The sequence below is a fragment of the Piliocolobus tephrosceles genome, chromosome 5 (genome assembly GCF_002776525.5).
Source record: "Piliocolobus tephrosceles isolate RC106 chromosome 5, ASM277652v3, whole genome shotgun sequence".
NCBI lineage: Eukaryota > Metazoa > Chordata > Mammalia > Primates > Cercopithecidae > Piliocolobus > Piliocolobus tephrosceles.
In genome coordinates, this window is record NC_045438.1 from 138,331,613 (window position 1) to 138,356,780 (window position 25,168).

General features: G+C 51.9%; 2 protein-coding genes across 2 annotated transcripts; both read right to left on the minus strand.

Moving 5' to 3' along the window:
- Positions 1 to 4,853: 4,853 nt before the first annotated feature.
- On the minus strand, positions 4,854 to 5,961 carry C5H6orf15 (chromosome 5 C6orf15 homolog). The gene is made up of 2 exons (XM_023194369.2): positions 5,895 to 5,961; positions 4,854 to 5,698 (listed from the first exon to the last, which is right to left on the minus strand). The coding sequence occupies exons 1-2, from the start codon at positions 5,959 to 5,961 to the stop codon at positions 4,854 to 4,856; spliced, it is 912 nt and encodes a 303-aa protein (XP_023050137.2).
- Positions 5,962 to 9,341: 3,380 nt separating this feature from the next.
- CDSN (corneodesmosin) lies at positions 9,342 to 13,767 on the minus strand. The gene is made up of 2 exons (XM_023194398.2): positions 13,683 to 13,767; positions 9,342 to 10,897 (listed from the first exon to the last, which is right to left on the minus strand). The coding sequence occupies exons 1-2, from the start codon at positions 13,765 to 13,767 to the stop codon at positions 9,342 to 9,344; spliced, it is 1,641 nt and encodes a 546-aa protein (XP_023050166.2).
- Positions 13,768 to 25,168: the final 11,401 nt, after the last annotated feature.

A 25,168-nucleotide genomic window follows, 5' to 3' on the forward strand; every position in this document is an offset into this window, starting at 1 on the left:
GCCAACATGGTGAAACTTCGTCTCTACTAAAAATACAAAAATTAGCTTGACATGGTGGTGCGTGCCTGTAATCCCATCTACTCGGGAGGCTGAGGCAGGGGAATCGCTTGAACCAGGCAGTCGGAGGTTGCGGTAAGCTGAGATCACACCACTGCACTCTAGCCTGGCAACAGAGCGAGACTCCATCTCAAAAAAAAAAAAAAAAAAAAACAAACACCTGCTCCATCAGTCACAACTGCCATCCTGAGGCCAAGTAGAACTAAATGGTCTCAAAATTATTTCACAACTTGTTGCTACCACCTTTCCACCGTGGGGCTTGTCTAGCTGGAGATTATCTAGAATCAAACATTAATTCACTTTAGGCTGGTCATGGTGGCTCACGCCTGTAATCCCAGCACTTTGGAAGACCAAGGCAGGAGGATCACTGGAGGCCAGAAGTTCAAGACAACCTGGGCAACAAGCGAGACCCTCATCGCTACAAAAAAAAAAAAAGAGTAAGCACATCATAGAATTCTAAGAATTGAAGTAACCCTGTAACATTTAATTCATGGTAAATACATAAAGGAAGCTATTATTATTATCATCACCCAACAGTGTGTGTGTACGTGAAAAATGTCTTTTTTTACTGACACATGGCTGAGTGAATGCAGTTTGTTTGCAGGATGAAATATTTAAATGAGAAGCCACTCAACTCTTCCTTTTGAACTTGGAGTCATTCTCTGGAGTGTAATTCCCAGTGCAAAGCATCACATCAACCTTATCAGTCGACTGTGATGTCAACGACAGCCACTGCACCAGACCAGCCCTCCTCTGTGGGATTAAGAACTATGGTGTGGACCGCCTCACTGGGACAATGCACTGCATTAGGATCTATCCCTTACGATGGCTCAGGGTTTTCAGTCTCTAAGGCACCTTATCATTATCTTACCTAAACTTCCTAACAACCCTGTGAGGGAGGCTGGACATCTGCTTTCATCCCATGTTACAGATGAGAAAACAAAGGTCCACAGAGGTCAAAGACTTGCCTAAGGTGACCTGGCACAGAAAGTTGTGTGGCAGAAGGGGAACCTCGGTTTCCTAACTTCTGGTTAAGTGCCCTCCTAGGATAGGAGAAATAAACGACTCCTGCTACTCCAGCCACCACTTCCACCAATTAACCACTAATAAAAATGTAAAAATCAGTATGCCAGCAGTAGTCCCTGTTGCAAACATTAGGACCTTTCTTGTATCGCAGATTACTGAAAACATTCCTTCTCTTTTTGTTGTAGTTGTTGTTGTTTGGTTTTTGGGTTTTTGTGGTTGTTGTTGTTGTTTTTCTGAGATGGGGTTTCCCTCTTGTCACCCAGGCTGGAGTGCAATGGCGCGATCTCAGCTCACTGCAACCTCTGCCTTCCGGGTTCAAGCAATTCTCTTACTTTAGCCTCCTGAGTAGCTGGGATTACAGGCGCCCACCACCATACCTGGCTAATTTTTTATTTTTAGTAGAGATGGGGTTGCAACATGTTGGCCAGGCTGGTCTTGAACTCCTAACCTCAGGTGGTCCACCCTCCTCAGCCTCCCAAAGTGCTGTGATTACAGGTGTGAGCTGCCTTTCTTTCTTTCTTCTTTTTTTTAGAGTCTTGCCCTGTCACCCAGGCTAGAGTGCAGTGGAATGATCATGGCTCACTGCAGCCTCAACCTCCCAGGCTCAAGGTGATCTCCCACCTCAGCTTCCCAAGAGTAGCTGGGACCACAGGCACAACACCATGCCAAGCTAATTATTATTATTATTATTATTTTTGCTCTTATGATGATTTATTTATTTATTTTTTTTTGAGATAGAGTCTCACCCTGTTGCCCAGGCTGGAGTGCAGTGGCACAATTTTGGCTCACAGCAACCTCCATCTCCCAGGTTCAAGCAATTCTCATGCCTCAACCTCTCCTCTAGCTGGGATTACAGGCATGCAGCACCATGCCTGGCTAATTTTTGTATTTTTAGTAGAGATGGGGTTTCACCACATTGGCCAGGCTGGTCTCCGCCTGCCTCGGCCTCCCAAAGTACTGGGATTACAGGTGTGAGCCACCATACACGCCCTACTCTTAATTTGTTTTTTTAAGTGCACAAGCTAATTTTTAAATTACTATTTGTAGAGATGAGGTCTCCCTATGTTGCCCAGGCTGGTCTAGAACTCCTGGGCTCAAGGAATCCTCCTGCCTCAGCCTCCCAAAGTGCTGAAATTACAGACATGAGTCACCATGCCCAGTTCCACCACTTTTTAAGCAACAACTAACCTTAAGCCAAAGACCACCCTGAGGACACTGGCCACATCCCCCCGGGACCCTCCACTGTTGCAGCCCATCTTCCCTGAGCCACCAGCACCAAGCATCAGATGGACTTCACTGCCCTGGTTCAGTGCTGCCTGTGTGTGAGCCTCGGCTCCCCATCCTCTCTGGGCCTCAGTGTCTTCCCTGTGCAGTGGGCCCAGCAGTGCCCACCCAGTGGGGTTGTTGTGAGGATTTGCTGGAAGGGTGTGTGTGGAAGTGCCTTGTTCGGGACCAGGCCTATATGTAAATATAATAAAAGTTTGTTGTTATTTCTGTTAATTGCATATTGTACTTGAATACTCCCTGGACAGATAATGAGAAAAAATGAGGTCTGAGTCACCGCCTCTGTCACTTGTCACCCTGCGTGAGTTGCTTAATCCCTCTAAATCCCAGTTCCTCCATCTGTAAAAATCTTTTTTTTTTTTCTTTTTGAGACAGTCTCACTCTGTCACTCGAGCTGGAGTGCAGTGGTGCGATCTCGGCTCACTGCAACCTCCAACTCCTGGGTTCAAGCGATTCTCCTGCCTCAGTCTCCCAAGTAGCTGGGACTACAGGCACCTGGCACCATGTCTGGCTAATTTTTGTATTTTTAGTAGAGATGAGGTTTTACCATGTTCCCGGTGTTGGACTAGGCTGGTCTCAAACTCCTCAGGTGATCTGCCCGCCTCGACCTCCCAAAGTGCTGGGATTACAGGCGTGAGCCACCGTGCCCGGCCGCAAAAATCTTATGATACCTTCCTCACGGAGAGTAATGAAGGTTAAACGATAAAACGCACACAGCATTTTAATACTGAGAAGGACTTCATGAGGTTGGTGAAAAATGTCAGTGAGGCTCTGGGAGGGCCACAGCAGGAGTGTAGATTAGACTCCGGGTGTAGCCGTGTGGCTCAGGAATTGAGTGGAAGTAGAGAGAGGATAAGAGAGGGGCAGGGACAGAGAGAGAGGATCAAGCATTCCTTCAGTGCCTGCTGAGTGCCTGCCCTGGTCCAGACCCTGTTCTTGGTGCTGGGGGGTGCAGCAGTGACTTAAAGAGACAAAAGCCCCTGTGCTCATGGTTCTTATGCTCTAGTGAGTCTGGGGAACAGACCAGGGGACTGCTGACACCAAATTTAAATGTGTGAATAGGAATGACTATGGAGAAGAGGCAACCAGGAGGAGGGACAGAGAGAAATGAGACTCCAGGCTTGAGAGCATGACCTTGGGCTGGTGGAAGAGACAGGTGCTGAAAACAGGCACGGAATCCCTCACCCTAGAGCAGGGAGAAACCAAGAGAGTCCGAGATGGGAAAAGAATCAGGTGAAGAGGTTGAGGTGATGAAGACGGGCGGTGCTTGGTGATGCAGAAGGTGGGCTCTGCGGAAGGTGTTCCAGGGAGGACTTCTCAGTGTAGGATGGAGCCTTATGGTGGACGCTGGGACTGGGCATCTTCTCTGGAAACTCCCCTCTCCCACTCAGGCAGGCAGCTCCCTATCCCTTGAGTTCTGGTGTTTTTCCTACTCCTTTCTCCCCTCCCACAAGCTGCTCAATTCCCAGGGACCTGGCTGGGTGGAGAGTACATACACCTGGATGAATGGAGAGTACATACACCTGGAACTCTGCAGGCGCGGCACAGGGGAGAGCAAATCCAGAACCAAATCACCTCCAACCGCACCTGCTAATTCTTCTGTGCTTTTGTAGCCTGACCCTTGGCTGCCCTCACTCCAACTCCTGTGTGAGGATGCCGAGCTCCTGGGAAAACCAAAGGGAGGGCGGGAGAGACAATACAGTGACCAAAGGCTGAGAGCTTGTCATAGCTTGGGCATGAAAGCATCAAATGCCACCCCAGGTGGGACTGTTGGCTCCAAGGTTTTTTCTCCCTTTCCTTTCTCCCTTTTCTCTTTTCCTTTATCGAGGTCTGCTATTTACTCAGCAAATGTTCAAAGTCTGTGGTTCTCTGGGACACAATGTGCTAAGTGATGCATGTAAGGGAGGAGATCAATGTATCCTCCACTTCCAAGAAGCTTGACTTTCCGGGGAAGAAAAGACAAGTGAAGCATAGACTTTGTGACTTTTGGCTTCCTGTTTCTGTGAATTGCGAGGAATCCTGTCCACCTGGCCCTGAGCCACGTTCCCCCTGCTGCAGGTGCCGTCTCAATTAGTCCTGCTGTCCCTCCTCCCCCTTTCAGATTCCAGCACAATTCTGGAACAGTTCTCCCACCTGGCTGAGACTCTCCCACCTGGCCAGGGTGAGGCTCCACCCTCAAGCACTTGGGCATTGATCCTTTGCAAAGGATGGGTATAGCAAGAGAGCGTCTGCAGGGGCCCCTAGAGGGCCGTGGAGATGGCTAGAAAACAGGAGTGAACAGACTCACTTCAGCTTATGCCCAGAAACAAAGACACCAAGAAGAAGCAAATTCCATAAGTGCTTTTATTTTATTGGAGATGAGCAGAGGAGGCATTGAAAAGTGGGGATAGGGCTGGAAACATACTGACAGGGCCTGGATTGAGCCCACACAGCAAGGGGCGGGAGGAGGACTCTAACTCCCAATGTTGGGTTTCCCTCTATGTGCTCTAGCCCCACTGCAACCCAGGGCTTGGAGGGTTAGGAAAGCCAGCTGGGATGTTCCAAGAAGAGCCAGGAGGGCGGAGAACTCCGGGAGGAAATGGGTTATTGATACCTGGGTATAGATGACTATTCCCCCAGCTGCCTCCTGGATACCGATTAATATTTCCCCAGCTGGTACCTGGGGGTTGATTATTGACACCCCAGATTCCCCCAGGGTGTAGCATGGGCCTCGTTCCCCAACCAGTCCCAGGGCCTCCACCTCCCCAGGACACACTGGGATTCATGGTCCCCCAGGGGTGATCAGGCAGAACCCTGTGGATGAGAGACCAGGGAGGGCGTTGGGAAAGGATTTTTTCCCCGGGTCCCAGTGGATTAGAACGGGGCAGTCGTCTGGACTCTGAGTCCTGGTGGAGGTGTGAAGCCTCGGGTGAGAGGCCTGTGGAGTCAGGAGAAGACTCCCCAGGCAAAGGGCCACTGCCTGGAGCGAGGGCCGCAGCACTGGAGAGGTAAGAGAGTTCTTCAGGCAGCGCTTCCCCCAGGCGGTCCGCAGCCGCAGCAGCCATCATCTGCCAAGGATCCTCAGGCGGCCAGGAGTACACGGCAGGCAGCCTCCCGGATGGAGGCCACCTCTGCACTGCAGAGCCTCCTGCAGGTGGGAAGCCGTCTGATGGGGGCACGCTGAACTTCAGAGGAGCCCTTGCCAAATCATTAGACCTCGGGTCCAGAGCGGGCTGAGGATGTTCAGAGTTAGGGGGGCCAGTCAAGGAAGGTTGTCCAAGCTGAGGCAAGTTGGTCCCCAAGTTTTGGGAAACTTTCTCCTCCACAACACCAATGCTCCGGGCAAAGAGGCCTGAGGAAAGGGAAGATAAAGCAGCCAATGGTTTCCCTTCCCTGATTCCTGGTTCCCTTTGCTTCCTCTGTGCCTATTCTTCCTTTTCCCTCAGGGACCTAAATGTGTACCCTCCTGCCTTTACCCCTTTCCTTAATTCCTGTTTCCTGGGGGACCTCCAGTCTCTCCTGTCCAAGGGCATCACGGGCCTCCGTACCTGGGAGATGAAGACAGACCAGAAGCAGGCCCAGGGCAGCGCAGCTCCCAGCCATGCGGCCCTGCATCCTGCTCACACCCGAATCTCCCTCAGCCCCAAGACAGCCAGCCCTTTATCCTGGTAGTGGGGTGGGGGACAGCAGAAACAGGCTGGGCTAGTGGTTGTGGAGACAATAAACCTCCACATTCCACCCTCATTCCTAATGCGGTCTGTGGCAACAGGTGCCACTTGAATGAGTGTCCCAGAGGAAGCTGGGTGCCCCCCGCCCTGGCTCCTTTCCTTGACCTCCCTGCCCCTCCTTGGCCTAGGTGTCCTGGCTCACAGCTCATACATGGTTGCCAACCTCCCCAGCCCTGCTTCCCTATACACAAGGACCTCCACCCTGGGGTCCCACTCTGTTAATTGCCTCTCTCAGCAACAGAAACACTGGTTTCTCTTTGGGATCTGGATTGTTCTCTCCCAGCACCCCTTTCTCGTGCATCCTCATATCTCCTTCACCTTGGCCCCAACCTGCAGGAGGTTCTGGGGTACAGAAGTGGCCCCATCTGAGGCGCTGCTCCTAGATGGGACCCTGGATCTAGCTAGGGAAATGGGCCTGGATGCCATCCTTATGAGAAGCTGGCTAATTACCATGAACCCAATGACTTACAACATGGATTTATGACTTTACAGTTTTGGAGATCAGAAGTCCAAAACAGGTCTTAGTGGATTAAAATAAAGGTGTCAGCAGGGCTGTGATTCTTTCTAGGGGCTTTAGGGGAGAATCCCTTTCCCCCCTTTTTCCTCATGGTCCCCTTCCTCCATCTCTAAAGCCAAAATCAGCCAGTTCTTACTCAGACTTCCTCTTCTGCCTCCCATGTCCACATTAAGGGACTCTGGTGACTACACTGGACCCACCTGGATAATCCGTGATAATCTCTTTAAGGTCAGCTGACTAGCAACCTTAATCCCATCTGGAATCTTAATTTCCCTTTGCCGTGTAACCTAATTCCCACATTCCAGGTATTAGGAATGTGGACATGTTTGATGGTGTTGGGGTTGGAGACATCATTCTGCCTGCCACAGGTGGTCAGATGTGCCATAGAGTGTAAGAAACACTGGGAGAAAGTGGCTATTTCCCAGTAACAGTAGAGGAGGGCCTTTAAATGCTGCTGTCGAATGGCCAGGACTTGATCCTTGTTGAAGCTGGGTGGGGAATGTAGAGATTCATTAACTATTTGTTGACTTATAAATATGTTTTATTTTTATTATAAAAATACAATGCCTTTGTTCTCTCCATGGCTTTCTGGAGGCCTCAGAAGTAGGCTTCTCTGGCTGTCCGAGGTCTAAACACGAGCTGTTGGCTGATTCTACTGCTGTGTCCTCCTCCCCAGCCCCTGCTGGCTTAACCACTGGAGGAGCGAAGAGCTCCTCTCCAGAACTGGCAGTGGGAGGAGCCCAGAGGCCTTTTTGGATGACATGCATGAGTTTTACACATGTTTTTAATTTGGAGCACAGCAGAAGACTGGAGGAATCACTGCATCCGAGGGCCTCCCTCCCTGCAATTCCCATCCATGAAGCATCTGAGGACCTCGATTCCTGCCATTGGCTGCAGATCAGGGGCCAGATGCTGGACCAAGGGTGATTCAGCCCCTTTCTGGTCAATGTAATACATTTCTGCTGATTCCAGACTTGGACTTTCAACAGTTCTAAATTCAGGACCAGACAGCACCATCCTGATAGGAAGGAACGGGTTAAGTGCTAGGGTAGGGGTGAATTCCTTTGCAGCCAGCAGAGGCTCCGAGAGGTGGCCTGGGGTGGGGGTGGGGCTCCTACAGGGACAAGCACGACCCCCTCTGCCCTCCTTGGGATGCGGGAACTCCGTCTGCCTCAGCCGCTCCCTGCCTGTCTCAGGACTTACGTCACATGGACCCCACCGCGCACTCCACTTTCTCTCTCTTCTCCAGTGGAGGCGGCGACTCTTCCCCACTGGGGCACGCTGCCCTCTCAGCCCTCAACTGAGAGCCATGTCGCTCACACTGTCACTCTGGACCGCAGCACAGCAGCGAGTGTGAAGACGGAGAGACCACTGGCAGCTCTGTTCTGCCGCGGGCCGGGCCTCTTGATCTAGGCCAGTGAGTCATCCTGCTTGGCTGCACTCCCTGCCCCGCTCCCATCCTCTCAGTCCTTTACTCTCCCCACCCCCAGCTCCAGGAACAACGCCCACCTGGGCTCCTACTCAGCTGACAGGAATCTGGTTGGAGTTGTTGTGTCCCAGCCTTCCCAAGCTTCCAGGTGTCCCAGAAACCCAGGAAATCGAGACTCACGACTCCCAGAGAGGATGGCGTCTAGAAGGTGAGGCATGCTATGGTGGAAGAAAAGGAGTTTGGGTGGGGAGGGGAGGGAGAGGAAACACTGAGGGCCCTAAAGAAGGAGAAGGAGGACCCCATGGTGAATGAGGAATGGGAAGAGAATGGATTTCCTGGAGCAATGAGAGAGGACGGAAATGGAGGAAGGATCTGGGAGGCCAGGCAATCTCTGCTTTCAGTTCAACAAATATTTATTGTCTTCCTCCTCTGTGGGAGGAGCTGGAAGGTAGAAGAGAAACACAGGCCAGCTTTTGAAGGAAAATGAGAGACACAGAGACGTCTAGAGGCGTAGGAAGAGCACCAGCCAGGCTCTCACAGGAGACCCAGGACTCCAAGAAGGCAAAAAGTCTGCACCTAGTCCCCACAGTTTACTGAGCATCTCTCCAGGATCCAGAGACAACAGGGAGCCTGCTCCAACCTCTGAGGGTGCCCCAGTGTCTCCCTCACCCAGGGAAGCATCTGAGCACTGAGGAAGTGGCCGCAGGAAGGGGCTGAGATAAGGGCCTTGAGAGGCAATGGGTGTGTTGGGGACGGTGATCTAGGAGGGCGTGGTTTGCTCTGTAATGGAGGGTGGGCTGGAATTGGGAGCGAGAGCCCAGTGGCATATTGGGTGGGTTGACCAGAGGTCACTGAAGAGTGGCCCCTGTTTCCAGATGACGGTTTGACTTTGCTTTATTTGGTAAAGGGGAAGAGGAAGGTATAACTTTTCCAGGCATCAGAGGTGCTCTGGGAGCATTTCAGGGGTTTCCCAGTTGAGAAGCTGATGGGGGTATTACTCAATGGACCATTTCAAAGACACAGCAGAGGGAATTGTAAGGGGTGGTGATCTGGCTGAGGGGCACTGCGGTGGAATGGGAATTTAAACAGTAGGAAAGAACAAAGAGAGGAGCTTTGAATCTACCATTTTGGGAAGAGGAAGGAGGAAGGGGTGATAAGAGAGAGTCTGCAACCTTGGGGTAGTGGAGGAAGCAGAGCCACTCTTTCGGGAAGGAGGAGGGAAGCTGAGCTGACCCTGTGCCTGGGCACTGGACTTCTCCCATATGGGATATATGGTATGTGCTTGTTTGTGCCCGAGGCATGCACACACACAAAAGTTGACTTATGGACTGTCGAGTAACTCTCCCTGGGGTAGGAAAACCTCAGGGTCAGCTAGCTGGGGCCCCAGAGGCTTCACTTGGGCTAGGATATCCCGGATGGAGCGGCAGGGGATCTTTCCAGCACTGCCGGAGCCACAGGGCTTGGCACCAGCAGAGGGATCAGGATGGGGAGAGCCATCGGGGTCCCCAGTCAGTGTCAAGGAGGAGACAGACATGCAAGGGTGACCAGAAGAGCTGGACTTGCTGCCACAAGGCTGAAGGATGATTTTGCCACTGGACTGGGAACTGGAGCTGCTGCTGAAGGAGCCGGTGCCTGGTGGGGAGCAGGGGCTCTGGGAAGCACTGCCGCAGGGATGGTAGGGTGAACCGGAGCTGCTGGAAATGCTAGAACTGCTGTGGACTCGAGAACTGAAGGGAGGGCAGGGTCCCTTGGAGCCTGTGGAGCCGCCTCCACAGAGCTGGACCCCACCAGTCCCCACTGGCTGGAACGCAATGACTGAGGAAGCTCCCGACTGGCTGGGGATGATGGGGTTGCTGGAGAAATATTTGCCCTCAGAGATGGGGGGCCCAGCTGCAAAGGAAGGGACCCCTGGAGAGCCTTTCACAGGGTTATCTTTGGTGAAGTAGCCCACAGGGTAGATTTTCCCTTTACTATAGGTCATGCCTGGAACCAGATAACTGTCAGAGGAGCCACCCACCACCTCGTAGCCACCATAGGATTTGTCTACAGAGGTGATTGGGGGACAGGGCTTGCCTGGAAGGCCACCGTTGCTACAGGGGAGACCTTGAACCACTCCAGGGCCACCAGAACCGTGCTGCTCCACCACCACCACCACAGGCCTCTGACCGCCTGACACAGAGTGGGAGCTGGGGATATAGGGGCCAGAGTGTGAGATGATGGGCCCTCCACTGCAGGGAGAGTCGGGGATGTCCGAACTACAGGGGCGCTGGTTGGAGCTGACCCTTTGGCCACTGCCGGACACCCCAGAGGTCTGGGAAAAGGAAGAGCTTTGTCCAAGCTGGGAAGGGTTGAGTATTCCGCGGTAAGCGTTGTCACTGGTTGGCAGAGCAGAGCCACTCCCTACTTGGGAGCTGCTGCTGCTGAACTGAAAGCTGCTGCTGCTGCTGGAATGGGAGCTGCTGCTTCCCAAGTGAGGGCTACTGCTTCCCGCCTTAGAGCCGCTGCTTCCCGCCTTAGAGCCGCTGCTTCCCGAGTGAGAGCCGCTGCTGCCGGACTGGGAGCCGCTGCCGCCCAGCTGGGAGGAACTGGATGCACCTTGTAGACTAGAGCCAGATCCGGAGGAGTAGCTGACCTGGGAATACCCTGTTCCTGGCTTAAAAGATCCTGCAGAACCACCCTGGGCAACGCTGGATCCACTGGAGCCACCACCGGAGCCACTGGCACTGGAAATGGAGCTGCCAGAACTGCTGGAGCCACTGTAGCTACTGAAGCCACTGGAGTCACCCTTCCCAGTGAGGCAGGGGTCATTAGGAGAGGTGATACGCGTGGGGTCCTTACAGGGGTCTGAGAAGGTGCCAATGCTCTTAGCCAAGGTCCCTGTGGAGGAAAGCAGTGGTTAGTAAGGGCCAGGGAGGCTTGGCTTCCTCCCTCACCTTTCAGCCCTATCTCAGTCATCGGCCTCTCGGGTTTCTCCCAAGCGGAGCCCAAGGAGAGTTTAGGGATGGAGAAAGGAGGAAGAACTGGCTATTGTCTCTAAAGGATATTGAGGTGGCAGAATAAAAGCAGTTTCATTGTTTGGGAAGGGTGGGCAAACACCAACCAGAAAAATAGAAAATTAGGTGCCAAAGTGAGGGGCCTCAAAGCAATACATTGAAGATAAGAGGGGGCTGGGCACAGTGGCTCATGCCGGTGATCCCAGCACTTTGGGAGGCCAAGGTGGGAGGATTGCATGAGCCCCAGAGTTTAAGAGCAGCCTGGGCAACATAGTGAGACCCCATCTGTATTTTTTTTTTAATTAAAAAATATTTTTTAAAGAAAAGGGAATGGAAAAGTAGCAGGAACAAGTAGGTCTAAAAGAAAGGACCCTGAAGAGACAGAGAACTGGGGAAACTGAGGCTCTGAGAAGTCTAGGCATAAATTCTTAAGGAGAAAAATCCTGGGCCAGACAGTGGGACCAAAGGGAAGGAGAAGACAAAAGGCAAAACAATGGGGGACTGAGAAGCGGAGAAAAACATAGAAGGAGACACCGGAGAAAGATAAAGCTGGGGGCAGAGGGGCTGAAATAAAGGAAAGGGCACTCGAGGACTAAGATTTGGTCACCAGCTTCTTCATGAGAGCCCAGGCTGCGGTCAGGAATGGAAACCCTATTTCCCATCCCAGCACTGGCCATGCCAGTAAGGCTGGGTGGGGGCCAGGATGTGGGGTCACTATCTGTTGCTTCAGAACCTGCTGGTACCAGTGTGGCAGGACACCGCACCCTGAGCCAGCCCTGCTCTCACTGGCCCAGCCCAGGAGGAAACCCCGAGAGCCTCAAAGACTCCTGGCCATGATTAGCTTCCCTCTCTGAGCACACCTGCCTCCATCCAGCCCTTCATCTGACTTCTGCTGCCTTGACTTCTGTTTGGGATGTGGGAACATATCTTTCCTTATCTTTCCTTTCCTTTGCTCAGAACCCCAGGCCCAACTTACCCCGTGGTTCCTCCATGACTCTTTCACCTGCATTTCTTCTGCATTCCCTAGTCCCTCCAGGTCCCACGTGACACAAACAGAGCCACATAGCAAGTTACTGAACCTCTCTGAGCTTTAGTTTATACATTCAGATGGGCCAAATTTGTCTTGCCTTCCCATAGCATTACTATGAAGAAGACTAAATGAGATCATCCATCTGGAAGCTTTTTTTCTTTTTTTCTTTTTTTTTGAGATGGAGTTTGGCTCTTGTTGCCCAGGCTGGAGTGCAATAACACGGTCTCAGCTCACTGTAACCTCTGCCTCCTGGGTGCAAGCAATTCTCCTGCCTCAGCCTCCCAAGTAGCTGGGACCGCAGGCACCCGCCACCACACCCAGCTAATTTTTTGTATTTTTTGTAGAGACAGAGTTTCACTATATTGGCCAGGCTGGTCTTGAACTCCTGACCTCAGGTGATTCACCGGCCTTGGCCTCCTGAAGTGTTGGGATTACAGGCGCAAGCCATCATGCCTGGCCAGAAGATGTTTTAGAAAGTGTAAAGCATTATAATGATTTATTACTGCCACTCATCCTGATCCCTCCACTAACAACCAGACTTGCATCCTCTGTGATGTCCCTGTTCTCTCCTCAGAAAGAAATTCTCTGCATGCACCTCCACGCCAAACGCCTTCTATGCCAATTCCCTTCAGTATTCTGCACAAATCCACCAAGCATTGCCTTTCTCTTTCTCTATTCCCTCAGACACCAACCACCTACCAGACCGTGGGAAGGTCGCAGAAATTCCTCAAGCGCTGTAAGTACCCGGTGGTCAACAACACAGGTCCAGGGGTCACCTGGCCTGGGGTTGAAATCTTGGCTTTACTGCTTTCTAATGCATGATCCTGAGCTAGTTTCCTAACCTCTTCATGCCTCAGTGTCCTCATCTGTAGAGTGGAAATAGCAAATCTCCTTTCATACCATTCTTGTAATGATCAAAAGTGCTAATGTGGGTAGGGTGTGGTGGCTCATGCCTGTAATCCCAGCATCTTGGGAGGCCGAGGCGAGTGGATCACTTGAGTCAGAAGTTCCAGACCAGCTTGACCAACATGGTGAAACCCTATTTCTACTAAAAATACAAAAAAAATTATCCGGGTGTGGTGATGGGCGCCTGTAGTCCCAGCTACTTGGGAGGCTGAGGCATGAGAGTTGCTTGAATCTGGGAGGTGGAAGTTGCAGTGAGCCAAGATTACGCCATTGCACTCCAGCCTGGGAGGTACAGTGGGACTCCATCTCACAAAAAAAAAAAAAAATGGTTCTAATATATAATCCAAATGTGCTTAAAACAGAGTCTAGCATATTAAAAGGCTCTAAAAATGATATCACTATTAAATGTCCAATCATTATTGTGTAGTGCTCCCATAATAAAAATCACCATCACCACCATTTATATAAACCTCTAGAATTTCCAAAGCATGTGTCACATACATTATTTAATTTGAGACACACAGACTAGAGATAGGTGTCATTAACCCCACTTCAGAATTTCAGAAACAGGCTCAGGAAGTTTAAGAAACTTACCTGAGGTGACAAGGCAGTGAGGAGCAACCCCCAGACTCAAAAGGCAGGTTCCAGAGCCCCTGCCCGTCCCCTTCACTGGGTCCTCTCCTGGACTCTCCCTCCCACCTTCCTCCTGTTCCCAGGGCCCCCAGCCTCCTACCTGGCAGGAGGAGACCAGCCAGCAGCAGTGCCATCATCCCGCGCCCGCCCGCACGCCCCATCCAGGGTGCCCGAGACGAGCCCATCTCGGACTGCACAGCCTCCTGACTGTCGGCAGCTCGAGGACACCCGGGTCCTTTATGCCAGAGCTGGACATTCCCTGGGCAGGAGTCACTGTGGGGAGGGGAGGAGAGGTGGAGGGGGTGGGTGCCCTGGGGGAAGTTGGTGTGGCCGGGAGGAGCGTGGTAATCAGCCCGGTGCATCTGCCTACTCAGCAGCAGCAGTGGCTGCAGTGTGGGGTACCCATGGCCACGGGGCCCTAACGATCCTGCCACCTGACAGGCCTGGCCCTGGCTCCTCATTGCCTAACCCGGAACCAGGCGCTCTGCCCCACGGCCACCCACTCTGGGGCGGCCACTCTTGCCACGGGACACAGCCGCCTGGCTCCTTAACTCTCCTGCCTACCCTGGCTTGGCCTGTCTCCCCATCTGCCCTCCACTTGCAGATGTGGGCGTTTCAGCTTTTTTTCCTGCACTTAGGTGCCTGTTCCAGCCCCACCTGCCCAACCCCAGTGAGGTCCCATTCACAGCCCCCAGTCTGCTCCTTCCTTGGGACCCCATCAGTCCACCTCCACTTTCCTCCTTCAAATATGAGTTCTGCCCCCATCCCCCAGGCTCCCCCTCCCACCACTCCCCAAGTACTAGGCCAGCCATACACCTATTACATGTTCCATCACCTGGGGAACCTTCTCCTTCCCAGAAATGGGGCACCACATTCCCAAAACCAACTCCCTGACCTGTTCCTTCTGGGGGCCTCTGGGGACGGCATGGTGATGGGGGTTGGGGGGGTGCTGGGAGCCAGGGCTCAGCCAGGGGAGGGGCCTGGGCTGATGACCTCTGTCATAGCTGGGCCTTGGTTACTCACAGACCACTCACAGCCCCTCCCCATGGCTGGAAACTCAGACCTCAAGGGTGAGCAAGAGGCTAAGAAGGCTAATTGGGAAGGTGGTGGCCCCATAGCCCGTCTGCTGGGCCTGGGCTGGATGAGCGAGCAGGAAGCAGCAGCCAACTCTGGGCAGGTCAAGGAGGGCCAGGCAGGCTCCCGGGTCCTCAAAGGATGAAAGGAGACCAGGAGAACCAGAGCCCTGCCATCTGCTGAGAGGGTGGTGGCTTCTCCTCCATTGCACTGGCCTCCCTCCTGCTCTGGCCCCGGCCCTGCCCCAGCCAATTAATTGCTCACTAGTATTGCCGGAGTATCAGTATCGGAGGGAGGTGCCTAGGACTTCAGCAAGCTGCCCTCTCCCCCGCCAGGCCTCGGACACCCCTGCTCCCCTCACCCAAACTCACTTCCAAAACCTCATCTCCTCACAAAGGCAGGTCCATCCCTGGAGCCCTTGGGCTGATCTCTCCCATTCCCTCTACCTCCTGACCGGCCTTTAAGTCCAGACCAGCAGGATGGAAATGTTTCCTGTCTGTGCTGTCTGATACAGTAGCCACTAGCCACATGGGGCTAGTCTGACCACCAAAGATTTGGAGCTTTAATTTTAATTAATTGTAATGACGTGGTTGGCCACGTGCAGCTAGTGGCTACCGTCTAGTCTTGCTCTTGACTTGCTGGTGACACTCAGAATGGGAGTGGGAGGAAAGAGGGGCTGAGGGAGCCGAGGAGAGAGGAAGGGATAGGACAGGGTCGCCTGAAGGGGGCTAATGCCTTGGGAAAAACAAAAAACACTGGCTTCAGAATGAAGATGACGTGGGTTCAGGTCCCAGCTAACCTCTTGGCTTTGGGCAACTCTTCAAACCTTTCTGAACTTCCATTTCCTCATCTGTAAAATGGGGATATTTTAAATAACACTTAGCTCGCAAGGTTTTTGTGAATATCAAATGGGAAATTATCAGAAAGGTTAAATGGGATAAGGGGTGCAGTCCCCCTGTAGGAAGCCCAGCAAATGGAGCCCTGCAGGTGCTCCTGTCTTCATCCTTCCACTGGGGGAAACAAATAGGCCAGGTTCACCCCTACGGCCCCAGGCTCCCTTTCCTGAGTCTCCAGCCCAGCCAATGCTAGCAGAGTCTCTTCTGCTCCCTTCCTGCCTTGTGTAGAGCTGCAGGCACAAATGTGAGACACAGATACCATTTAAAGTGATGCTGCTCGACGGGCGCGGTGGCACTTGTAATCCCAGCACTATGGGAGGCCGAGGCGGGCAAATCACTTGAGGGCTAGGAGTTGGAGATCAGCCTGGCCAACATGACGAGAAACCCTGTCTCTACCAAAAATACAAAAAAAAAAAAAAACTAGCCAGGCTTGGTGGTAGGCACCTGTAATCCCGGCTACTCAGGAGGCTGAGGCAGGAGAATCACTTGAACCCGGGAGGCAGAGGTTGCAGTGAGCCAAGATCACACCATTGCACTCCAGCTTGGGTGACAAAAGGGAAACTCCGTCTCAAAAAATAAAAAATAAATAAATTAAGTGATGCTGCTCTTTCCAAACATCATTTCCTCCTGTGGGCCTCCCTAGACTCTCAGGCTTGGCTCCCTGGAGGACCTGGGCAAGCAGGCAGGAGGCTCTGGGGCAGCAAGGGGAGTGGCAGAGGTCAGGGAGGAGTGGACTAGAAGGTGCTGGGCCATTCCCCAGGTTGGGAGGGGAGAAGGCAGCGGAACAGCGGAACCTGTGGCTTCCTCTTTTCCAACACAAACTTCCCCTGACCAGCCAGAGGTAGCAAAGGTTTTCTTGTTTTCTTTCTCACATTCCTCCCAGCTGCCGTCAGAACTTGGGCAAGACAGCCAGGCTGGAGGAGGCACAGTCTCTCCCGGCCTCCTGCCAGGTTCCAGCCGCCCACGTGGGTTGGTGGTGCAGCCACATCCCTCCTCCTATCTACTCTCTCCTGTCCACTCCTGTCCACTCCATCCTGCCACTCTGGGCTGCCCAGTTCCTCTACTGTCCTGCCCACCTCTGGGCCCTCAAACTCCAATCTGCTGCGCTTTTGATTTTTTACTGAAACCTTGTCTTCAGTGCTGGATTTTACTCTGCTGCTCACCATTAATCTTCCTCTCAGCGCAGGCGGTGAAGACCTAAAGCTAATGGGGCTTAGGAGGGTAGAGAAGGGCATCAGCTGAGTGCCCGCACAGGCCAGGGTCACCTTCAGTGAAGCTGCCACTTTGGTGATGTCCACAGTAGTGCAGGCAGTTCTGCTGTGTTCTACAACAACAGATTCTGCCCCTGCCCGTGCCCGTGCATTGGACCAGGTGAGAAAGTGTGGGTGGCGTAGACACCCCGCACCTGAGAAAATCAAACTCAAAGCACGTGCCTTCCATAGGCAAAAGGTGGGGCTCCCAGTCATGTATTGTGAAGCAGGCAGGTCACTCTCCCCTCCACCCCTCCAGCCCTGTGCTGCTGTGTTTTCTGAGCCAGGCTTGGCCCCCAGTGCACGCTCCTCTGCTGTGCTTTGGAAGTTGCACTGAAAAGGAAGAGGAATTGTTCCTTGCCCTGAGGAGCTGCCATTCAACTGGGGACACACAGCCTAGAATGGAGAAGCGGATAGGCACTTGGCTTCAGGGAGGTGGCAGGACTTTCCCTGGGCCTTGAGGAATGATGAGAGAAGCATGGAGCAGGCAGCCAGACACAGGGCCTTGCGGTGCTTCAGGTGTGTTTAGAACCAGCGGATGGCATGGGTTGGTGTGGGACATACGGGAGGAACAGTGGTGTGGGAGAAGGGACAGGCTGCTTGGATGGGGATTGTAGATGACTTACAACACCAGGTTAAAAGAATTTGGATTCTACAGGAATTGCAGTAAATGTGAGAGGGTACAGGGAACCAAAGGGCTTTGAATGATCACAAAGGGGGCTGAAGCATGGCGTGGGGTAGTCCCAGCTAGCCAGGAAGTGGAGGTGGGAGGAATCCGAGGCCAGCTGGGGCAACATGAGGGACTCCATAAAGAAGAGGCTTGGGGCACGAGATCTACCATGTACTGACTGCCTGCTGCAGGCGGACACGGTGCCTGGGTATTTAACATGTATTGTCTTGTTCAATCTTCACAATAGCCCTACAGGGTAAGTGCTTTTTCCCCATTTCACAGATGAGAAAACTAAGTTCAAATTATTTGTCCAAACCAGCTGCTAACAAGCAAAAATGTTTGAAAAAGATTCAAACCCAGGCCTGTTGGACTTCCAGGCCCACATAGATCCTGTTACTCTGCAGCTGACACCATGCTATAAACGGGTGACAGAGGTTCATGGACAGGCTTCAGAGGTTCCCTAAACCTTGTAAGGATGTGTGCAAAATTCCTTATGTATATGAGTATTTCTAGAGAGATTTCCACTCTCAAAGCTGGCCAGCTATGGTGACTCATGCCTGTAATCCCAGCGCTCTGGGAGGCTGAGGCAGGTGGATCACTTGAGCTCAGGAGTTTGAGACCAGCCTGACCAACATGGCCAAACCATCTCTACTAAAAATACAAGAATTAGTCAGGTGTGGTGGCGAGCACCTGTAATCCCAGCTACTTGGGAGGCTGGGGCACAAGAATCGCTTGAACCGGGGAGTCAGAGGCTGCAGTGAGCTGATTTCGTGCTACCGAACTCCAGCCTGGGTGACAGAGTGAGACTCTGTCCCAAAAAAAAAAAAAGTTAAGAATTCCTAAGTGAGGGTTACTGGCTTAAGAGGTCCCTCCTTCACAGCTTTCCTCCTCTGGGGGCCTGAGAGTCAGGACAGAAGTTCTAGAACAAATGTTTCCCATAGGGGTCCTTGGTAGACCAGGGCTTAGGCTTGGAAGAAGGAAAATGGAATGAGAACAAGGAAGAGAAAGAGCCGGGAAAAGCAGCTTATTTTGTGCTGGGGAGAAAAGGAAGGGGGCCACCCAGAGCTGCTCTGGAGCTCCAGGGCCTGTGGGTTCCTCCCCTCCTTTGTTTCTCTCTGCTTGGCTCCAGCGAGAGGCCATTTCCTCTCCTCCTCTCTCTTTCTCCATGACACCCACGCTTCCCTGTGGACTCACCTCTGCAGCCACACCACCCTCCTCTCCCTGGGTGGAAGCCGACGCTCCTGGCCCACTCCCAGTAGGGGATGTCCTCTGAGTTGTTTTTCCTGTGCGGGGAGGGGTGGACTGAGTCATCCACACTCTTCACCTGGATCCTCTGGTGACCGAGAACATAGAAGGGGAGGGCACATCCCCAGTCGGGCGTTCCAAACATCTCTGTGGGGACAGACCCTCCTTAGCCCAGGTGCTCCCATGGGACTGGCTACACTTCTTGACTCAGTTTTAATCTCTACTTTTCTGCCTTCCTCTTGGGAATGCCCCCTCACTTCTGTGGCTTCTTTCATGTAGTAGACGATCAAGGGTGGAATCCACAGCCCATGGGCCCTGACTTCTGGCCTTCCTCTCACATAGACTCTGCAGCCAGCCATCTATGCAGCGCCCCAGTGGCTTTGAAATGCAACAGAAACCATCGCCCCCGGACCGTGGGCTCCACGCCAGTAGGCAAAGCACAGGCGTGTTCACTGAGTCCCAGCACATAGCTGTGGCAGGCACTTGGTGATATGTAGAAATAAAGGAATGGATGCATGTGTCCAGGCTGTGCTGCCGCTTTCTACCTTACGCAGGGACATGGTGCCCTCCTGTCTGGCCTCCTGCCCTGTGCCCCCCACTCCAGCACAGCCTCTGTGTGCGAAGCCCCGGTAGGTGCTGGAGGGATTCACTGATGGCCTTGGCGGAGGTGGCAGTGGGCACGTGCACTTGGCTCTGACACAGCCACTCATGCGACACCCTGTGCAATCTCAGCCTGGGCCTGTGTGTCCTGCCCTCATTCCTCACAGGTGACTGTCTCCCCTGAGCCACTCTTCTCTCTATTGGATTAGCTCCTTTTTTCCCCCAGGGACGTAACACATTTTTATGAACAAACAGCAGAGTTCACATGGCTGTGATGAGGACATACTGGGGTTTCCCCCGGACATGGCATTAATCTGATGCCAGGGGTGGGCAGGATCGTGCTGTATACTTTAAAAAAAAACCCTAGGGGGTTCTGTTAGGTGCCCCCACTGCAGCATAACGAGTTGCCCCTAGCTGAGAAGCCTGTTCCTGGGGTCTGTCCACACCAGTCTCTCCCTGAGATTATTCCAGGTATGGGCAGTGCTTGGCTCTACCCTTCCTTCCTTCTTCCCTGCTAGGCTCCTGGTCCATGGCTCTCTCCTCTATGGAATGGCCTCCTGGAGCTTGGCTGGGTCAGGCCCCACTTTCCACTCTTCCCATGCCTGTCCTCACCCTCCCAGCAGCCCTGCCAGCTCCGAGGGGCCCAGGGCACTGCAGCCGGCACATGGGAGTAAGGACTGGGGCCAGAGCCAGGTGCACCTTCAGGCAATGAATCCTGAAAAAGGAAGAATTCAGCAAGTGGAGTTCTGCCCACCAAGCTATCTTCCCCCGAGTCTTTTCCCTTCACCCCCACTTCCCAAAAGCAGCAGGGAGTCAGCTGCAGGGCAGTCGGTCCCTGGGCCGAAGCCTTCATGGCTGTTTCAGTCACACCCTGAGGCCACCCCTCTTGTCTTGCAAGGAGGGAGACCACAGAGGCTGTGTTTAGCTCTCACAGTAACAAGACTGTTCCCCTCTCTGTTCTGCAGAGTGAGTTCGAGGGAAAAGAGCGCTCCTTGTCTGCTCATTATGTGCACCTATTAAATAGTCATTCTTTCCACTAGGGCTATTAGTGGTTTTTATTGTTACTGGTCACCCAGAATTAGAGTCCCAACTCCCTCAAGAGGGTGAAAGAGAGGGCCAAAGTGCAGTCTGAACGTGCTCTCAGGAGAGGAGAGGCCGGAAAGACTTGTACCAGCAGGGATTTCTAGGGTGAGCTGGCCTTTGGAGCGCCTGGGAATGGGACTGTCGCGGCCCGTCTTCCCTCCTGTGTTCTGGGCTGTCTGAGTGCCTCTGGTGAGAGTTCCTCATAGCGGGGAGCTTCTCCTACTGCCCAGTGTCTCCCTGGCACCTGGGCATCACCCAGCACAGAGGTGACCAGCAAACACAGACTCCTGTTGGAGAGGCATCTCGTGTCCCACTCTGTTCTCTTGGGCCCTGAGACTAGAACATCTTCACCAGAGACCAGCACCAACTCCTTGGCAGTCTGTAACATTCAGCTCGGTGCCAACATCTGCCCGTGCAGGACTGATCTCCATTCTCTCAATGACCCTAGGAGACAGGAATTATTAGTAGTAGCAGTTTTCGTATTTTGAGATGGAGTTTCGCTCGTAGCCCAGCCTGACCAACATAACGAAACCCCATCTGTGCTAAAAATACAAAAATTAGCCAGGCGTGGTGGTGAATGCCTGTAATTCCAGCTACCTGGGAGGCTGAGGCAGGAGAATCACTTGAACCCGGGAGGTGAAGGTTGCAGTGAGCCGAGATCACACCACTGCACTGTAGCCTGGGCAACAAGAGCGAAATTCCGTCTCAAAAAAAAAAAAAAAAAACATACACACACATGTTTGGACCATCCCTATTTCCTTGCTATGCCTAAGCTGTATCACACCATTCATCACTAGGTGATATCCTACTACAGATACCTTGTAAGCATCTGTGTATTTCTCTCCTTCCCCACTGGAAAGCAGCTCCCTGAGGGCAGGGGGCCCTGATCCTTTGACTGGCTGTGGTATCCTCTCCTGTAGACCGGCTCATGAAATAATCATGGACAGAATGTGTAAATGATGATCATGAGGTCCACTTGGACAAGCAGCCTGTGCCTGAATTTTCCTGAGGGCTCCAGACCCTGTCTAGCCTCATCTCACATGCCTGGCTCACCTTAGAATGGTTGCCTTGGCAGCTAAGGGGACACCTGTGTGCCTTGATGATGGCCCCAGGGAGTGGATGACATTAGTGAGGGAAAGAGCTCTGGAGGAAAACACCTGAGAGGAATCTCTAGGCTGCCCTCTGGTGGCAGTTCTTGGAACAAGACCTGAGAGCCGCTACCTTGGCTCTCAGCATTGTATGTGAGTTTAGAGGTTATTAAAGAAATCCCCCTAAAGTCCTATCCGAAGGTCACACAGAGAACGAATGGCAAAGTAGGGACAAGAACCCAAGTCACAGTCTGTTGATCTCACTACCATGCTATCCTGCCTGCCCCCATCGCACGAGTTGAATTACGCTGCAAAAGGAAAGGTGGGGATGGGGTGGGGACTGGGGATTTCCCGGAGGGAGCTGATTAATGCCTCTGAGGATATTAGGGGGAAAAACCCACAGGAGGTGCATTTGGTTTAATTCAGCAAGTTTTTTGAGTCAGTGCCAGGCACCTAGTGGGCACTTCACTAAAGATTAGCAGGAGAAAAAAAATGTACAGTAAGAAAGCTTAAGATTATACCAAAGCGAGTCTCAGGTCAAACGATTTTGAAACATGAAATTGGCAGAGAAGTTAGGAGTCCCTCCTGGGCTCCTACAGTCAGGGTGTGCCCCTCTCTAATTTAACTTTGTATCAAATTTTATTGCCATAATGTATATGTTTGTCCTTCCTAAACACAGAGCCCCTTGAGGGCAGGGAGGACTGAAACTGCTTCCTGGGACTGTCACCATCACCTCGCACCCCACACAGCAGATGCTCAATAAATGTTGATTGTGTGGGCAAATAGATGAACAAATGAATGGTTTGGAGTTTCCCTGGCCAGAGAGCTTCAAAGCAGAGCAGACAACCATCTCTTGTGTCTAGTCCAAAGACATCATTCGCTGCCCAAAGGCTGAGGGCTGTGCCTGGTGCTTTCTCAAGGTAACTCAGATTGTATAATTAGATTTTACCATGATACTAGTTCTAGGTTCTTTCTTTTTCTCTTGGCCAAGCATTTAATAACTATCTGTCATGTCCAAGGTTCTGGGCTATTGTTCTGTAAATCTGTGATCCTATTCTGTTATTTAATTCCATGACTCTGTGTTGACATAGATGTGACAGTGTCCCTGCTGCATTTACACCTAGGTGAGCTTAGCCAAGGCAGGTAGAGAGGAACCAGCATTGTCTAATCTGAATGGAGAAGCCAGCACAATGGGTTTCCCTGTGCAAATACCTCCATACCATCCAGGCCCACTCAGTCTCCTCCCCAGCTAATGAAGACAACCTATCTGAGTGCCAAGATCCACTGCCTATTAATAGGTACTAAAATCTCCAGTTGCCTCATTGCCTCCCCCTTCTCTTTCCCACTCACCTACCTGCCACGTCAGCCTGGGAAGAATTGGTTTGCAGCCAGGCAGTCCTGCATCCAGTCTTGACTTTGGTACTTGTGATATGACTTGCACAGGTGAGTTACCTCTCTCAGTGTTGGTTCCTCATCTGTGAAATGGGGCTAATCATTTGTTTTATTGAGTGCCTTCTAGGCCAGGTACTAGGAGAGAAGTAAGGGATACAAAGAAAGACAAGGCACCATTGCTATCTTCAAGAAGCTCATACTTTCCAAGGAAGTAAAGGCATGGAAACCCGCACAGTGCTGTGGAATTAAAGAAGGCGGCATGCTGTAAAGAGCCCCAGCTTCTTCCTTAGGCAACATCAGGGGCTCAGTTCCTTTCCCTCACTTTCTCTCTTCTTTAAGAATTTCTCTTAAATGGATGTGGTGGCACATGCCTGTGGTCCCAGCTACTCAGAATGCTGAGGCAGGAGGATCCCTTGAGTCCAGGAGGTCAAGGTTGCAGTGAACCGTAATTGCACCATTGCACTCCAGCCTGGGCAACAGAGCAAGACCCTGTCTCAAAAAATTTAAAAATTAATTAATTAATTTTTTCCTCCTAACTAACTCCACCTTATTGGCTTGAGGGTCAGTTTGAGGGGTCCAGACTTCCTTCTTCCTTTCTAGCCATAACTCCCTGACACAGTATACACAGAGATGTATGTGTTTCTCCCCAACCTGGGCACATTTTTTTTTTTTTTTTCCTGAGACAGGGTCTCGCTGTGTCATCCAAGCTGGAGTGCAGTGGTACAATCATGGCTTACTCCAGCTTCGACCTCTCATGGTCAGGTGATCTTCCTGGCCAACATGGCGAAACCCTGTCTCTACTAAAAAAACTACAAAAATTAGCTGGGACTACAGGCATGCACTACCATGACCTGGCTAATTGTTAAACATTTCTTTTTGTAGAGGTGAGGTCACACTATGTTGCCCACACTGGTATCAAACTCCTGAGCCCCAGCGATCCTCCTGCCTTGGCCTCCCAACATGCTAGGATTACAGGTGTGAGCCACTGTGCCTGGCCCTTTTTTAATTTTTATTTTTTTTAGAGATGGGGTCTTGCTGTGTTTCCCAGGCTGGTTTTGACCTCCTGAGCTCAAGCAATCTTCCACCTCAGCCTCTGGAATAGCTGGGATTACAGGTGCACCCTACCATGTTCAGATAACTAATTTTGTTTGTTCAGAGACAGGATCTCACTATGTTGTCCGGGCCCAGGCACAGTTCTAATAGAGGAGGGAGACTTTCAGATATGAGCTCCCACACCTGGCACCAAGATCTTCCCTAATTTTCCCCTGACTTTTCTCTCCAACATGTCTCTCTCTTCTCCGGGTTACTTTACTCCAATCATTCTGATCTACTCTTTGTTAACTGGGCCCTTCATTAAATAATTTAGCCTTTCACAAAACACACATTAAGTGTGCATGACGGCCCGGGCACTGTATTCTGTGTCAGGGTTACACAGATTAATAAAGAGCTGGGATGGGCCGGGCACGGTGGCTCACACCTGTAATCCCAGCACTTTGGGAGGCCAAAGCTGGTGGATCATGAGGTCAGGAGTTCAAGACCAGCCTGGCCAACATGGAGAAACCCTGTCTCTACTAAAAAACTACAAAAATTAGCCGGGCATCATGGCGGGCGCCTGTAATGCCAGTCACTTGGGAGACTCAGGCAGGCGAATTGCTTGAATCCAGGAGGCAGAGATTGCAGTGAGCCAAGATGGTGCCATCACACTCTAGCCTGGGTGACAAGAGCAAGACTCCGTCTCAAAAAAAAAAAAAAAAGAGCTGGAATGATGTAGTGGTTAAAATCAGTGTTGTTAGCATAGCACAGACCTGAATTCAAATCCTGATTCTGCCATTTGTCCCCTGTGTGACCTTGCATGGGTCACTGTACCTCTCTAGGCCTGTTTCTGTCTTCTGTGAAGTGATCATGATAGCGTTGTTATGCAAAATAAATGAGAGCATAAGCTGTAGAGCGTTCGGCAACAGTGCCCTATGGCACATGCGCAGTAGAAAGTAGTTGCAATAGTGTGTAGCAAATATTTTGCATCCTAGGTTGGATTCCCCAGAAGCAGACCCTGAGACAAAGATTCAAGTACAAGAGATTTATTTAAAACTAATGAGAAGTTGGGTGCAGTGGCTCACGCCTGTAATCCCAACACTTTGAGAGGCGGAGGCAGGAGGGTTTCTTGAGCTCAGGAGTTTGAGACCAGGTTGGGTAATATAGTAAGACCCAATCTCTACAAAATAATTAGCCAGACGTGGTGGCGTGTGCCTGTGGTCCAGCTACTTGGGAGGCTTAGGTGGGACGATCGC